Source organism: Dendropsophus ebraccatus, chromosome 12, assembly GCF_027789765.1.
Source record: "Dendropsophus ebraccatus isolate aDenEbr1 chromosome 12, aDenEbr1.pat, whole genome shotgun sequence".
Lineage (NCBI taxonomy): Eukaryota > Metazoa > Chordata > Amphibia > Anura > Hylidae > Dendropsophus > Dendropsophus ebraccatus.
Window position 1 is genome coordinate 59,990,665 of NC_091465.1, and position 16,857 is coordinate 60,007,521.

At 41.7% G+C, this 16,857-nt stretch overlaps 1 protein-coding gene and 1 long non-coding RNA gene across 6 annotated transcripts in view; one reads left to right on the top strand and one right to left on the bottom strand.

Moving 5' to 3' along the window:
• The window catches only part of POU2F3 (POU class 2 homeobox 3), a 94,165-nt gene that overhangs the window by 43,507 nt on the left and 33,801 nt on the right, over positions 1–16,857 (top strand). For all 4 annotated transcript variants that reach the window (XM_069948556.1, XM_069948559.1, XM_069948558.1 and 1 more), the window contains exon 3: positions 10,583–10,617. In XM_069948556.1, coding sequence (XP_069804657.1) covers positions 10,583–10,617 — 35 coding nt within the window. The remainder of the gene's footprint in view (positions 1–10,582; positions 10,618–16,857) is intronic.
• Positions 12,133–16,857, bottom strand: part of LOC138769858 (uncharacterized) — a 54,174-nt gene continuing 49,449 nt past the window's right edge. For both annotated transcript variants that reach the window (XR_011359334.1, XR_011359336.1), the window contains one exon: positions 12,133–12,384. This is a non-coding gene — a long non-coding RNA (uncharacterized lncRNA). The remainder of the gene's footprint in view (positions 12,385–16,857) is intronic.

Below are 16,857 nucleotides of genomic sequence, written 5' to 3' on the forward strand. Positions count from 1 at the left end.
CTCCGGGACGAGGCTATGGGCGGGGGTTAAAGGGGCCGGGTTACATACATTTAACCCCATAGACCTTCACATTATCAGGATCTGCAGTGGATTTCACGCTGCGAGTTTGCGGATCTGGTACGTGTGCAGCTACCCTAAATACATAAAGTCTGACCTGTACAGAGTGTGGCTATGTTCCCACAATGTAATTTTTTGTAAAAAACGGACACTGATCACAATGGAATCAGCGTCCGTTCTTTACTGCATGGGGGCATTGAAGTCAGTTCTTTAGAACGGGCATTAAATTAATGTGCATGCCTATTATTTCTGGACGCTGCTCAGTGAACAGTGTCTGGAAATAATAGCTGTTCATACAATGTAATGTGCGGCGACGGACGCACATTACATTGAAGTGAATGGCTAAATGATTTGTGGGCACACCCGACGGTGACTGCAAAAAGAATGTTCCTGCAGCTGATACAGAGGTATTGGCTGCAGGAACATCCTGAATGCAGCCCGGCGACCTGGCAGTTTAACAGCATATATTGCTATGCAATGGATGCTGTTCAACATAGTGTGAATATAGCCTATCGCAGCTTAATGTGTCCATCAATCACATGACTGCCTTCTCTGTGAATGCAGATGACCAGGACCATAAGTGTTTAGCCTCTTTTTTTTTTTTTTTTTTTTTTTTTAAGAGTCTAAACGCAGGAAGCCCCGTGTTTCCCACGATAACAAAAAATAAATAATGAATGTATATTGGAGACTTGCCTTATTTCACATCTACTGTTGATTTAGATTTGGAAAGTTATAATGACAGGGACACTTTAAGTGGATAACCCTTTTAACCCCTTTAGGACAGAGCCAATTTGAATTTTTGCACTTTCGTTTTTTCCCTCCTTGTGCTTAAAATAATAATAATTTAATAATAATTTTTATTTATATAGCGCCAACAGATTCTGCAGCACTTAACAATTCTGGGGGTACATACATAGACAAAAATAGACATTACAGAGATCTACATATAATTATCCATACATGAGTCCCTGCTCGCATGCATGAGCTTACACACTATCAGGAGGGGGTATCTTCATCCACCATCACACCATCCTCACCTGGGACAGAGGGAGAAAGACTACTACTACTACCATCAGATCCAGAAAGCATCCGGCTAAGTATCACTCAGCTGTGCCTCTCCCTCTGCTCCTATACTCTCTCCCCCCATAACACAATATCTCTCTCTCTCTCTCTCTATCTCACTCTCACACTCTCTCTCACACTCTTCACCCCTCTCTACTCCCACAAACAGCTACACCTTAACCCCCTCACTACTGTGCAACCCACTAACCCCCCCCCCTATTCTGAACTGCACAGTTTACCCTGTGTTATAGGGACAGATTAGCTGGGCAAGGGGAGGCGGTGTATGCATGTAGAGGTGTGTATGAGTTTAGAGATCTAATATTCGGGTGGGTAAGGTTCATTTACTGTGGTGATTTATCTGTTTTTACTTATATTATTAATGTGTTCGCTAATAAACATATTTTACTAGCAATATAAGTGTCATCAATTGCCGTGTATATTATAGGTAGAGATGAGCGAACCTCGAGCATGCTGGAGTCCATCCGAACCCGAGCTTTCGGCATTTGATTAGTGGTGGCTGCTGAAGTTGGATAAAGCCCTACGGTTGTCTGGAAAACATGGATACAACCAATGACTATATCCATGTTTTCCACATAGCCTTAGGGCTTTATCCAACTTCAGCAGCCGCCGCTAATCAAATGCCGAACGTTCAGGTTCGGATCGACTTGAACCCGAACCCGGTTCGCTCATCTCTAATTATAGGTCTTCAGGGGAACAGAAGGAAACTATACTAGGGAATAAGAAAGGGAAGGTGTACAGTTGGAGCTACCCTTTACTAGAGGTGGATCCCGACCTTACACCTTGTAAGGGAGTTATTAATATAATATACAATCCATATGAAGAAGGGAGAGGCACAGCTGAGTGATACTTAGCCGGATGCTGTCTGGATCTGATGGTGGTAGTAGTAGTCTTTCTCCCTCTGTCCAGGTGAGGATGGTGTGATGGTGGATGAAGATGTGAAGACCTCCTAGCTTCCCTATTGCTGGAGTTTATATACATAAGTTCGGTGGGTGTGTTCCTGCCTGTTTCTATGGACACATGTAAGGTGGCCTGGCACTATGCCCCAAAGGCCATAGCACTTGCATTTTTTCACCTAGAAACCCACATGAGCCCTTATTTTTTGCGCCACTAATTGTACTTTGCAATGACAGGCTGAGTTTTTTCATAAAGTACACTGCAAAACCAAAAAGAAAATCAAAGTGTGGTGAAATTGTAAAAAGAAAATGCATTCTGTTTATTTGGGGGGTATTTGTTTTTATGCCGTTCGCCCCGGGGGTAAAACTGACTTGTTACATATGTTGCTGAAGTCATTACGATTACAACTATATGTAACACGTATAACTTTTATTTTATCTGATGATTTGTAAAAAATTCAAACCATTGATAACAAATATATGTTCCTTAAAATCGCTCCATTCCCAGGCTTAGGCTGGATTCACACGCTGTAACTGTGCGGCTGTATTTTTTATGCGGCTGTAAATGTGCGGGTGAAACTCCGGCCGTGGGAAAAAATAGACATGCGGCTCAAAACATACGGTCATTTACTTGGAAATCTGGTTCAACTAAAAATAACAAATAAAATGTTAAGAAAGTGATGGAAACACCTCTGGATGCATCTGGGAAAGCAGGGAACACAGTTTACATGAATCGCTATTACCGGGGTTTGCGATCCTCTGCACTATAGCCGATGTCTCTCATGGTTAATATATTGAATTAATAAAACACATTTTCGTTGTAATAAAGTCCCTTTTATTGTTCAATAATTAAATGTAAACGATTCCACCATTTTGCAATTAAATATACTGTTAAAATAAATATATATATAAATAAATGTATATTTATATATATATTTATTTTTTGACAGTATATTTAATTGCACAATGATGGATTTGTTAGAATTAAATTATTGACCAACGAAACTGAATTTATTTAAACGAAAATGTGTTTTCTTAATTAAATATTAATTAGTACAGGAAACTCCATAAGCCGGTAATTCATATGCCGGCAATAGAGCATTCTGTACTAATCATCACTTTACTTTAATGAAAACATCAAATGTTTCTTCTAATTATGTTATCACAATAGCATTATTAGAAGAAACATTTAGAATTATATGTGCGCTCAGCTGATTGGCTGATCGGCTGAGCGCACATATAATAAGCCGGTCCGCAGTACAGTCACTTCATTGTGCTGCGGACCAGCGAAGAGGACACATCGGGGTGAGTATAGAGCTCTCCCCACCCCCTCCCCAGCACTGCACCCCTCCCAGCAAGGAAGGGGGGTCACTTAACCCCTTCCTTGCTGGGATGGGTGCAGTCTGACATCAGTCTGGCCCCCAGGGGGTTAAGGGGGATGCAATACATCCTCCCTTAACCCCTTGGGAGCCAGACTGTAAGCAGCGATCTGTAAAGATGCTGCATACTGTAAGGTGCACAACACCGCTCACAATGATGGGTGTTGTGCTCCTGTTTGTGTGTTTTTGTGTGTTTCTCCCTTTTTGTTTTTCAGATATCGGTATCCTGGGGATTACGTCGGATTCCATGGACTACGTCGATGACCAGCGTTTTTTTAATGTTTTTTTTAATAAAATGGTCAATGAGGGGTGTGGGGGTGTTTTTATTTGAATAAAAAAATTTGTAAACTTGTGTCTTGTCTTTATTTCTTTACTTTATAGACTTAGTAGTGGAAGCCGTCTAATAGACGGAATCCATTACTAAGTCGGGGCCTAGTGTTAGCCGGTATAAAATGGCTAACACTAACCCCCTATTATTACCCCAGTACCCAATGCCACCAGGAGTACTGGGAAGAGCCGGGTGCCAGTGGTCCTGGAGCGTCAAAATTGGCGCTCCTGGACCGGGCGGCAGCAGGCTGGTAAGATTTAGGCTGGGGAGGGCCTAAACCAATGGCTCTTCCCACCCTGGTGTTACCAGGCTGCTGTCGTTTGGATTTTAACCCGGCTGGTTATAAAAATAGGGGGGACCCTATGCGTTTTTTTTTTTTAAATAAATAAATAATTAAAAAAAAACGCATAGGGTCCCCCCCATTTTTATAACCAGCCGGGTTAAAAACCAAACGACAGCAGCCTGGTAACACCAGGGTGGGAAGAGCCATTGGTTTAGGCCCTCCCCAGCCTAAATCTTACCAGCCTGCTGCCGCCCGGTCCAGGAGCGCCAATTTTGACGCTCCAGGACCACTGGCACCCGGCTCTTCCCAGTACCCCTGGTGGCATTGGGTACTGGGGTAATAATAGGGGGTTAGTGTTAGCCATTTTATACCGGCTAACACTAGGCCCCGACTTAGTAATGGATTCCGTCTATTAGACGGCTTCCACTACTAAGTCTATAAAGTAAAGAAATAAAGACAAGACACAAGTTTACAAATTTTTTTATTCAAATAAAAACACCCCCACACCCCTCATTGACCATTTTATTAAAAAAAACATTAAAAAAACGCTGGTCATCGACGTAGTCCATGGAATCCGACGTAATCCCCAGGATACCGATATCTGAAAAACAAAAAGGGAGAAACACACAAAAACACACAAACAGGAGCACAACACCCATCATTGTGAGCGGTGTTGTGCACCTTACAGTATGCAGCATCTTTACAGATCGCTGCTTACAGTCTGGCCCCCAAGGGGTTAAGGGGGATGCAATACATCCTCCCTTAACCCCTTGGGGGCCAGACTGATGTCAGACTGCACCCATCCCAGCAAGGAAGGGGTTAAGTGACCCCCCTTCCTTACTGGGATGGGTGCAGTGCTGGGGAGGGGGTGGGGAGAGCTCTATACTCACCCCGATGTGTCCTCTTCGCTGGTCCGCAGCACAATGAAGTCACTGTACTGCGGACCGACTCTTTATATGTGCGCTCAGCCGATCAGCCAATCAGCTGAGAGCACATATAATTCTAAATGTTTCTTCTAATAATGCTATTGTCATAACATAATTAGAAGAAACATTTGATGTTTTCATTAAAGTAAAGTGATGATTAGTACAGAATGCTCTATTGCCGGCATATGAATTAACGGCTTATAGAGCTTCCTGTACTAATTAATATTTAATTAAAAAAACACATTTTCGTTGAAATAAATACAGTTTCGTTGGTCAATAATTTATTTCTAACGAATCCATCATTGTGCAATTCAATATACTGTCAAAAAATAAATATATAGATAAATATACATTTATTTATATATCTATTTTTTTTAACAGTATATTTAATTGCAAAATGATGGATTCGTTAGAAATAAATTATTGATCAACGAAAGTGTCTTGATTACAAAGAAAATGTGTTTGATTAATTTAATATATTAACTATTAGAGGCATCGGCATTCGGCATCATTGCCGGCTATTTTTGAAGTACTCCGTACGGACCGCCTGTCAATCCACGGCCGCATATTCAGCTGCAAACAATGGTCTTGTTCATTTTTTACGGGTCCGTTTACGATAGGGCCGTAGATTCATACATAGTGTGCACTGTGCAGCCGCATATCCTATACTTCCAAGCATACACACGAACCACCAAAAATACCGCCGCACAATTACAGCCGCAAATACAGCCGCACTCTTACAACGTGTGAATCGAGCCTTATAGCGCTTTTATCCTTTGGTCTATGGGGCTGTGTCAGGTGTCATTTTTTGCGCCATGATGTGTTCTTTCTATGGATACCTTGAGTGCGCATATGCGACTTTTTGATCGCTTTTTATTACAATTTTTCTGGATTTGATGCAACCAAAAATACACAATTTGGCACTTTGGGATATTTTGGCGCTTACACCGTTTACCGTGCGAGATCAGGAATATGATAAATTAATAGTTCGGGTGATTACGCACATGGGATAGCAAACATGTTTATTAATTTATTTAGTTTTATTTATAACCTGGGAAAAGGGGGGTAATTCAGACTTTTTTTTAGGGGAGGGGGCTTTTTATTGACAAGAACACTTTTTTTTTTGTTTTTTTTTTTACACTTATACTAGAAGCCCCCCTGGGGGACTTCTAGTATATACACTTTGATCTCTCATTGAGATCTTTGCTGTATAGTTATACAGCAAAGATCAATGAGATCGGCACTCGTTTGCTTTCGGCTGCAGCAGCCGAAAACAAACGAGTGCCAAGCCGGGGTCAGCGCCATCTTGGCGTAGACCACGGCCGGCTTCAATCACGAAGATCAATCCTCCGGGACAACGTCCCGGGGGAGCGATCTCCGCCACTAGACACCAGGGAACCCGTTCTGAATGCCCCTAACGACAACAGGGCGATAACAAACATGTTTATTTTATTTATAACATGGGAAAAGGGGGGTGATTCTGACTTTTATTAGGGGAGGGGGCTTTTATTATTAATGACACTTTTTAAAAATTATACAGCATAGATCAATGAGATAGGCACTCGATTGCTTCCGGCTGCTGCAGCCGGAAGCAATGAAGTGCCGAGCCGGGATCAGCGCCATTACGGCGCAGACCTCCAGAGGTAACGGATGTGTTCATCGCTCCTCTGGGACAACGTCCCGGGGGGGCGATCCACCCCACTAGACACCAGGGACGTGGACAGCCCGCATTTTAAATGCAGCTGTCAACTTCTGACAGCTGCATTTAAAATGCGGATTAGCGGGCACTGCGATCGGACCGTGCCTGCTAATAGCCGCGGTCCCGGGCTACATGACGCACTTAGGACTGGGCGGTTTAGAGTGGGGGTCGCCGAGCAACCCCCCTGTGAATTCCCTGAGGCGACCACAGGGTGTAAATATATGACCTGTGTCGTTAAGGGGTTAATATTGTCAGTGTGTTAAAAAATCATAATGAACAGCTTTTTATAAAAGCTGCAAACTCTTCACAAAATTAAACAGCATCCCATGTTACCGTTTAGGCCTAATTCTGTAATGTAAGGAATTTTACAATATAGGGAAATAAAGGTCTTTATAATAATAGAGATGAGCGAGCATGCCTGTCCGGGCTTGGTTCTCATTCCAGTATTAAGGTACTCGATGGAACTCGTTACTCGGATGAGCATTTCACGATACTTGAGACAATGGCATCTTCTGCTTCCTGCATGTTTGGGGGCTTTTTCTCAGCCAATCATCATGCAGGAGACTCTTTGAGAGCTCGTAGCATCCCGTGGGAACCCTACATGTCGATAACAGCATATAAGTATCTGGGCCGGCGGTGCTCGCGTCAGACTCAGGCTGGAAGAGATTAGGAAGAGAGCTGCTGATTGTCAGGGACAGCGTAATGGAGGGAAATAGCATTCCTGTAGGCAGGGATACTAGAGAAAGAACCCAACAGCCCTTGTAAGTGCTTAAAATGTTAATTTTTTTTGTAATACTCCAGACTGCTGGCTGGGACTTGCAGTGCAGCTACTACGATTTTAGCAGCACACTGTGGTGATCGGCTGCTGGCAGAAAGGGGGCAGCAGGTGTGGCATACAGACCCCAAAGAAGTCCTCAGTACTATTATATTTTCTGTGGCTGGTGCTGCTGCTGTTGTACATTGCATTGCTGTGATTTGTAGTACAGCTGCATAGAACCTCACTGCTCATTGTCCTGTGTAAGAGGTGCCGTAAACCATATACCACCACTGGTATATGGTGCGATTAAGCAGCCTCAGAGGTATCCATGCATGCTGCCCCTGCTGTTTCCTGTCCATTTCCGTGGTGTCAAACTAATTTTTTGGGTGGTTCATCATATGCTACCTCTGTTTTAATAGTTCCCTGTGTTCTCACTGCCATGCTGTGTCAGGCTAAGTTTTTTAGTGGTTCACATGCTACCTCTGTTTTAATAGTTCCCTGTGTTCTCACCGCAACGCTGTGTCAGGCTACATTTTGGAATTGTTCATATGCTACCTTTGTTTTAATGGTTCCCTGTGTTCTCACTGCCATGCTGTGTCAGGCTAAATTTTGGAATCATTCATATGCTACCTCTGTTTTAATGGTTCCTTGTGTTCTCACTGACATGCTGTGTAAGGCTAAATTTTGGGGTGGTTCATATGCTACCTCTGTTTTAATGGTTCCCTGTGTTCTCACTGCCATGCTGTGTCAGGATAAATTTTGGGGTGGTTCATATACTGCCTTTGTTTTAATGGTTCACTGTGTTCTCACTGCCATGCTGTTGCCCAGAATTTGGCATAATGGTGCGATTAGGCAGCCTCAGAGGCATCCATACATGCTGCCCCTGCTGTTTCCTGTCCATTTCCATGGTGTTTCCATCATTTTCTGAGGTTGACAGGTTTTCACACAACCTTCCCTGTGCCGAGCTTGGGTCCCCTGAAAAAATGCTCGAGTTTCCCATTGACTTCAATGGGGTTCGTTACTCGAAACGAGCACCTGAGTATCGGGAAATATTTGTCTCGAGTAACGAGCACCCGAGCATTTTAGTACTCACTCATCACTTTATAATAACAATAATAAGAAAAATAAAAGAACTGATGGATAGCAACTGTATTGGTTGCAGAATACTAGCAGTTCAGAATGAGTCTGACTGTATAAATGAACAATCTGACCAGTTTCATTCATTTCTAAATGTAGCTGTTTGAAGCTTGGTCCTTTGTAACAAGCAGCCATTTATCTTTTACATTGGTTTTTGCTGTTTGTGGTGGGGAAACACTAAAGAAGATAATGAATGGTCCAGGTGGACTTTTCCTAAGTGTGGTTTAGATTTTAGGCTTGTCCGCTATTGCTTTTATCTCCTGATTTGTTTTCTTGTAAGTAAAACCCTACTGGACCTAGCACAGCCAAATTTATTAAAAAAGAAAAAAGCGGAATTGTTTTGCTCGCTTCTTCCTGGTACAACATGCCATACTCACCTTCCTGATTTTTAAAAAAAATCTTTATAAACAAATTTTTGGAAAGAGAAGACCTAACATAGGGGGCAGGCACTTCCCAAACAAACTTACATAAGTATTATGACACCTAAAAATTCCAAAAGGAAACCAATTTCATGCAATAAATACAGGGTGGGAGCTATAAATAATGAATAAAGGATATTTAATATAATTTAAAATTTGCATTTATTTTGTGGTGTGAGTTATAGGTGTTTTCTTTAAACTTACATAAGTAACGGTACAATCACATAGGACTGAAAAAAAAAAAGAAAGGGCAAGAATAAAGCAGTGACTGACCTCATACTTCATATGTGTAGCTAATACAGTAGTTCTATGAGAGGATTTAGAGGGGCCATAGCACCGCTGGTCCTCGCTATCTTTCCCATCAAACCACAAAGAACAGGGGGACGAGCACAGCTGGGGGTGCAAGAACACTCCAAAACAGAGAATACAGAGAATAGATGGATGAAGAACATCCCTAGAAGAGGAAAAGTAAAGCATAAGGAGAGAGAAGAGGCAAGAGAGAAGAGAGGAAGCTGAAAGGAGAGGAAGCTGTAGAGGAGAAGAGGTTAAAAAAGGGGGTAATGGAAGAGGGGGCGAAAGGAGATATAGGGCAGGGTAGGAAGATGGGAGAGGCAGTACAGGTTAGTAGGTACCAAAAAGGAAGGGTCGTGGAACTCAGTCCAAGCATATCAAGTTTTTGTGAAACAGTCTTCCATTCTCATGAGGTCATTTTTTTGGTGACCAACAGAGAGACTGGAGGTGGGACTGTATATATGCCTGTGCCACCATTACAGGAAAACGGAGCAAGGAGCTCCTGTACTTTTTAGTTGAGATCTTGCTGTGATGGCGTGAGCTCAGAATGCTATGAGGACTGGGCACAATGAGAACATGTGCAAGAAGGAGCCTTCTGCTTATCCACACCCACCTGCCTGATTTATCTGAGCAGCTTTTCCAACAGAACCTGGTTCCCACTGATCAAATCTACCTGGCCATGTCTCTTTACACAGGAAATGCCTACTCAGCATAAAATTTGTTTTTAGACAACCATGATAGAGGGAAACTATCAGCAGGTTAGAAGTAGCTAACCTGCTGACATGTCCCTATAGCGCACAGGGAGCTGAGGATGAAGGTACGTTTCTTTTCTTCATCCTCTGCACCCTTTCCATGATAGAAGTGACATTATTATTAATAAATAGTTTGTTGCCCTGGCTGTCCCACTCTGCATATATTCATTACAAGGAGTGGACCGACCTGGGCAGATCAGTGCACTGGGTTTAGTAGTCCCACCCCCAATGGCTTATTAGCATATGGATTAAACTCATAATATTTGGACCCCTGTAAAAATTTCATTCGGTACAATTAAACGGTAATCCAGCTCATGTACATACAGATCATTGCTTAGATGGTACTGTATGTAACTAGTGTGTCACCCAAATACCATCATCGATTCTAACCTATAAAACAATAATAGATAAAAAAAAGAAAGTAATTTAGTCTTTAATACTTAACCTCAGCTAGGTCAGATATGTGATAGATCCGGAACTTCAAGCAATAATATATCAATAATAGTTGTATAAATGACATTCAGTGAGACTACTAGTTCTTACATACTTACTTTTGCTGTCCATGTTTTGTATTTTAGGTGGTGAGAGGGAATCTCTAGATTTCAGCAGACAGGTGAGTGACCTATTGCCTATTTATTTGTCATGAACTTATTTTATGGGCAGATGTTTAAAGTGGTAAAGCCAAGTGTTCCACAGTATGATTATGGATGGGGCTGGCAAGTCATCAATGTAGCTGAAATAGAGCATGCCAGTTATAAGGTTCTAGATGCCAATACAGGTCAGTGTATGAGAGACAGTATTTTACGAGACTGAATAAGCTATAAGAAATTGGAAAACAATGGGGGGGGGGGGCATCAAATAAACCCCCGTCCCCTCTTTCCCAGCACATGCCTCTTAGTAAGCCCGTCCAGCCCTGTGCCCGATGCAAGCTTTCAGCAGGTGTTGATTTGTATCATGATTTACACCTGCGAGCAGACTTCTAGAAAAGTAAGAAGAATAACATTAACAGAAACCGTTACTGTCATTTCTAAAAGTTTTGTCATGTTATATAGGTACACGAATGAAACAAACACTAACACATAGTACAACATCTATAGGTGAGTCTAACTAAGCTCACCCCCTCCCCTATACTTTGCCCTGTACAGTATCACCCTATGGTGCGCCCTTGCGTTTCTTTTATTTTTAGCCACCACTAATAGAACAGGGATGAGGAACCTTTGGCTCTCCAGCTGTTGCAAAACTATTATTCCCATCATGCCCGAACAGCCAAAGATTTGGCGCTGGCTGTCCAGGCATGATGGGAATTGTACTTTTGCAACTGCTGGAAGGACGAAGAGTCCCAATCCCTACACTAAAAGCTCATTTTAAAATGGAGCACACAGAAGTAGGAAAGCTTAAAGTGTATCTTATTTGCAAAAACGTTTGATATGTTTCAGAAACATGTTAAAGGGGAACTATCAGGAGGTTGGAAAAATGTAACCTGCTGATAGCTCTTTATTGCACAGGAGACTCCGAGGAGGAAGGTATGTGTCTTACCTTCATCCCTGGCGCCACTCCTGTGCACTTAGTTGTTTACTCCATGGTCCAGTAAGACCATTTGGAGCACTTGGACACCGTTAGGAGCACTGCCCGCCGACCCCTTCTAATGATAATTTTGCTATGGAGGTGCTCCCAACGGTCTTACCAGACCAAGGAGTAAACGACTAAGTGCACAGGAATGGTGCGGAGGATCAAGGTAAGAGACATACCCCTAAGCTATAGGGGCCTATTAGCAAGTTAGATTTGTCTAACCTGCTGATAGTTCCCCTTTAAAAGTTTTTAACATTTGGGATCTGGGTGTTCACACACCTATGGGCTCCAGGTGAGACAGAGATCACAGCAAGCTGGGGTAAAGCACAGCAATACAGCTGTCCACCTAATGATTGCAGGGGGTCTGAACACCCAGACCCCCTGACTGATCAAAGCTTTTGACATGTTTCTATAACCTGTCAAAAGTTTTTGCAAATGACAGTGACACTTTAGGTATTAGCATCTAGTAGGGGATCCACTTCTTATTCTAGAAGGAAAAGTAATACAAAATATTCCACTAAAAGTGGAAAAACAAAACCTCATATGACAACAGGTAATTATTATTTTGGCTGACCTCATTGTGCTCAATCTGATTTAAGTAGCTTTTGCTCTCTGTTCTTCTTCAGCATAGTGCTGTATATCATCTTCAATGGTGAACACACCCTATTTACATCTTTTTGGGTTGAAATTTGCATAGAAGATCACAGGTAGCTTCACGTTTTAGCTGGCAGCATATACAAGCTTGAACATGTTGAGATCTGGAGCTGACACATGGTTATTGGACTGAACTCCGCTTGTTTTCACATTAAAACTATGGATGATAAATGGACACAAGAGATGAAATGTAATGTTACCAGTTTCCAGTTGCCATCAAATCATATTGTCGGACCCTTCTTTGTGCTAAAATGATTTTTATACTGCAAACTATTTTATTACATGTAAAAAAAATAGCAGTTTATACAGCCCTTATGTAAGCCTATGTGTTTCCATAGTTACAAATAAATCCTGTGCTTAGTCAGGTTCTTATGTCATGTGTTACTTTTCCTTCCCTACCCCTGTGGTGGGGCAGATGATAATGTGTATGTTGCTGGTTCTGCTGTACAGCTCAGCCAAAGATGGTAGTGTCGTGATGCCAGTGCTAGTCCAGCACACAGGTATGGTGGTAGTACCTGCTTTATGTTGTGGCTGTACTCCCCAAAATAGTCGGTGACCTGCCAGGTTGCGATGGGTCCCTTGGACTCTTGTCACGGTAGTCCTGAGTGGCAATTGACCTACCCAGATGGTAAAATAATCCAACGTGTGCGGCTAGTGTCTATGGGTGCTGGTGCGGATAAATTTTGATGGAGTCCCAGTAATATAAAAAATAGAACAGCCTTACTGTGCAGTCCTTTACTAGTACAATACACTTTGCTAAAATAGATAAATCTTCACATAAACTTTAGTGCTTTACTTGGTTGTGCTTGAGGAAGTGCTTGAAGAAGTAGAGTGGAGTAGAGAGGTAGTTGCAGCGGTGCTTGGAAGAGTTGAAAGTAGAGTAGAAGAGTTTGTTGAGGGAGTCCTAACCCAGTGTAGCAATGTACTCTGCTGGAACTTGAGACAATACTTGTAGGGTGAGAAGTTACTTGTACCTGTGTATAGACTGGAAGAACTGGTTGACTCTATATGCATCTGTACACACATGTCACCAACTAGACTAGACCAGACTGAACTTTTGTCCCGGACAAGGGTCCTGGCATAAGCCGGGCCCTGGCTAGGCTACAGCAGGGCACTTGCTCTGTGTGTCTTTCTCCCATGAGAATCTGGACTTACTTCCTACAGGTGCTAAGTAATCTACCCTGTGAGAGCTGGGAAGGAGTGTGTGCAGAAGAAAGAAGATAGATAATAGGCTGAGAATGAGCACCTCCTATAGGCTAGCACTGAACATATGGTACATAAAAACATTAACCCATAAGGACCTTCAGCTGTGCAACTCATAGAAATACACATACATATAAAAGATACTGACATCTAGTGGTGAAACTATAGAAAGACCTTCATTACTACTTAACCTGCAGGGAGAAGCTTTTTGAGAGGTGCAAAGGAGAGACACAAACACCCCTGGTGGGACACCACACTCCCTCTTTTACTACCTTTAGGTAAATAAGAAGACAGAGGGGCAAGTAATTTCTTAAGTTGTTTGACCTCTTATCAGAACTGGTGGACAGAAGAATACTCCCCTCCCCAAATATAACAATATCGTGCATTGTTTTATTAGTCTCATCTACATTGAATGTTTGCCCAATTCCTTACTACAACCAGGAAAGTTAAAAATGGAAACTCCCTTCCATCCCAAGCCTATCTTAAGTAGTGGCCTTGGTCATGACTTAATTTATGCTCTGGAACTACTGTAGATGTCAGAAATAAACTGTGAACATAATGAGAATTGCGATCCCCTGGCTCGTATACTACCCCAAAACCCACCTCCATAATATAACTGGCAACTAAGCATACATGTGTATAGGGGTGAGGCATTCTGCCAACAGCTATATAATGTGTATGTGCTGGTTTCGTCTCTCACTGCTATGCATAGCTTTTCCGTATGGCTCTGGTGTTTCTTCTGTTTCTTTGTCTCAATATTTCACTCCTTCTACTCCATAAGCTTTTGGCTGCGTTCACACTACCTATATATCAGTCAGTATATGTATATTTCAGTCAGTATATTTCAGTCAGTATATTTCAGTCAGTATTGCAACCAAAACCAGGAGTGGATTAAAAACACAGAAAGGATCTGTTCACACAATGGTGAAATTGAGTGGATGGCCGCCATTTAATGGCAAATATTTGCTGTTATTTTAGAACAACGGCTGTTATATTGAAATAATGGCAGTTATTTACTGTTATATGGCGGCCATCCACTCAATTTCACCATTGTGTGAACATAGCCTTTCTGTGTTTTTAATCCACTCCTGGTTTTGGTTGCAATACTGACTGAAATATACTGACTGAAATATACGTAGTGTGAACGCAGACTGAAACTGTGACTGGCACCCTGGTAGTCTTTTTTTTTAAACTAATATGGTTCTAGTCAGTCCAGTTTTTCTTGCCTATTCCAGTGTAGTATATTCTTCTCACTAAAAAGTAGATACCTAATAGATTCCTTTCAAGTGAATAGATGCAATAAGATGCTGTGGAATCATTTATACTTTAGAGGACAATTCGCACAACCTCTCTCTACAAAATATCTTCATTATTTGCTTATTTTGGCTCTATGTCTTTCCTGAATCCTCTACATTACAAGGAAATATAGAGAATTAGGAGAGAATTCAGTTCACCAAGCTGAGCCCTGTCCTATTTCCTTGGGGAAATGGGTGGGGAGGACTTGGCATAGTCTGGCTTGTTAGTAAACAGATTTAGAACAGACACTTAACCTCTTCTGTGCATTCTAAAGGAAGATGTCACTATACTATACTATAGTAACAGCATATGAGAATCACGAGACACTTTTCTACATGTCCGTATATACATGGACATCATGTCATGAATAATATACCACATAGAGTAACTAGAGGCCAGTGTCAAATTGTGGCCCCCCACCCCCTTACTCAAGCGTTAATTTGGTATGAAACTATATGGATTGTCACCTAATATCAGTATACAAGGAGCAGATATATCAAGCCCATTATTAACAATACTACAAGGGACAAGTAATACCACCACACCATGATGTTACCTCCACATAGTTACTGAATAATACCACCATGCTATTACTGAGTAAAAGGCGTAATAGACAGAGCAATATTTGTCCCTCGCGGCATGACAAATAAGTGTAAATGGATAGAGTGACCTGAGGTATGACAGGTTATATGCCGATTGGACAGTCAGTGGGACCCAACAAAGACGCAATAGTGCCAGACACAGCAAAGTAGGGGCTAAGTGTTGTCAAGGAGAGAAAGCTAGTGAGCTGGCCAAGAAAAGTCCTAAGCAGTGCTTCTCAATTCCAGTCCTCATGGTCCACCAACAGGTCATGTTTTGAGGATATCCTATACAAAGAGCATATGTGATGATACCTGATGAGTATAATTATATCACCTGTGAAATACAAGGAGATCCGCAAAACATGACCTGTTGGTGGCCATGAGGACTGGAATATAGAAGCACTGCTCTACTGCATTCAATTTTAAATACAAACTAATGTGACCTCTAGTTATCATCATATTATCCCACATTTGTGAGGAAAACAAAGCCATTTATTCTATCAACACATTCTGAAAACACTCTAAGGCTATGTTCACACTATGTATCTGTGCGGTTGTATTTTTTACGCGGCTGGAAATGTGCAGCTGAAACTACGGCCGTGGGAAAAAATAGACATGCGGCTGAAAACATACGGTCATTTACTTGCAAATCTGGTTCAACTAAAAATAACAAATAAAATCTTTAGAAAGTGATGCAAACACCTCTGGATGCATCTGGGAAAGCAGGGAAACAGTTTACAGGAATCGCCATTACCGGGGTTTGCGATCCTCTGCAGTATGCCGATGCCTCTCATAGTTAATATATTTAATTAATTAAACACATTTTCGTTGTAATAAAGTCCCTTTCGTTGTTCAATAATTTAATTTAAACGAATCCATCATTTTGCAATTAAATATACTGTTAAAATAAATATATATATAAATAAATGTATATTTATATATATATATTTATTTTTTGACAGTATATTTAATTGCACAATGATGGATTCGTTTAAATTAAATTATTGAACAACGAAACTTTATTACAACAAAAATGTGTTTTATTAATTAAAGATTAATTAGTACAGGAAGCTCCATAAGCCGTTAATTCATATTCCCGGTAAATAGAGCATTCTGTACTAATCAACAATTTACTTTAATTAAAACATCAAATGTTTCTTCTAATTATGTTATCACAATAGCATTATTAGAAGAAACATTTTGAATTATATGTGCGCTCAGCTGATTGGCTGATCGGCTGAGCGCACATATAAAGAGCCGGTCCGCAGTACAGTGACTTCATTGTGCTGCGGACCAGCGAAGAGGACACATCGGGGTGAGTATAAAGCTCTCCCCACCCCCTCTCCAGCACTGCACCCATCCCAGTAAGGAAGGGGGGTCACTTAACTCCTTCCTTGCTGGGATGGGTGCAGTCTGACATCAGTCTGGCCCCCAAGGGGTTAAGGGGGATGCAATGCATCCTCCCTTAACCCCTTGGGGGCCAGACTGTAAGCAGCGATCTGTAAAGATGCTGAATACTGTAAGGTGCACAACACCGCTCACAATGATGG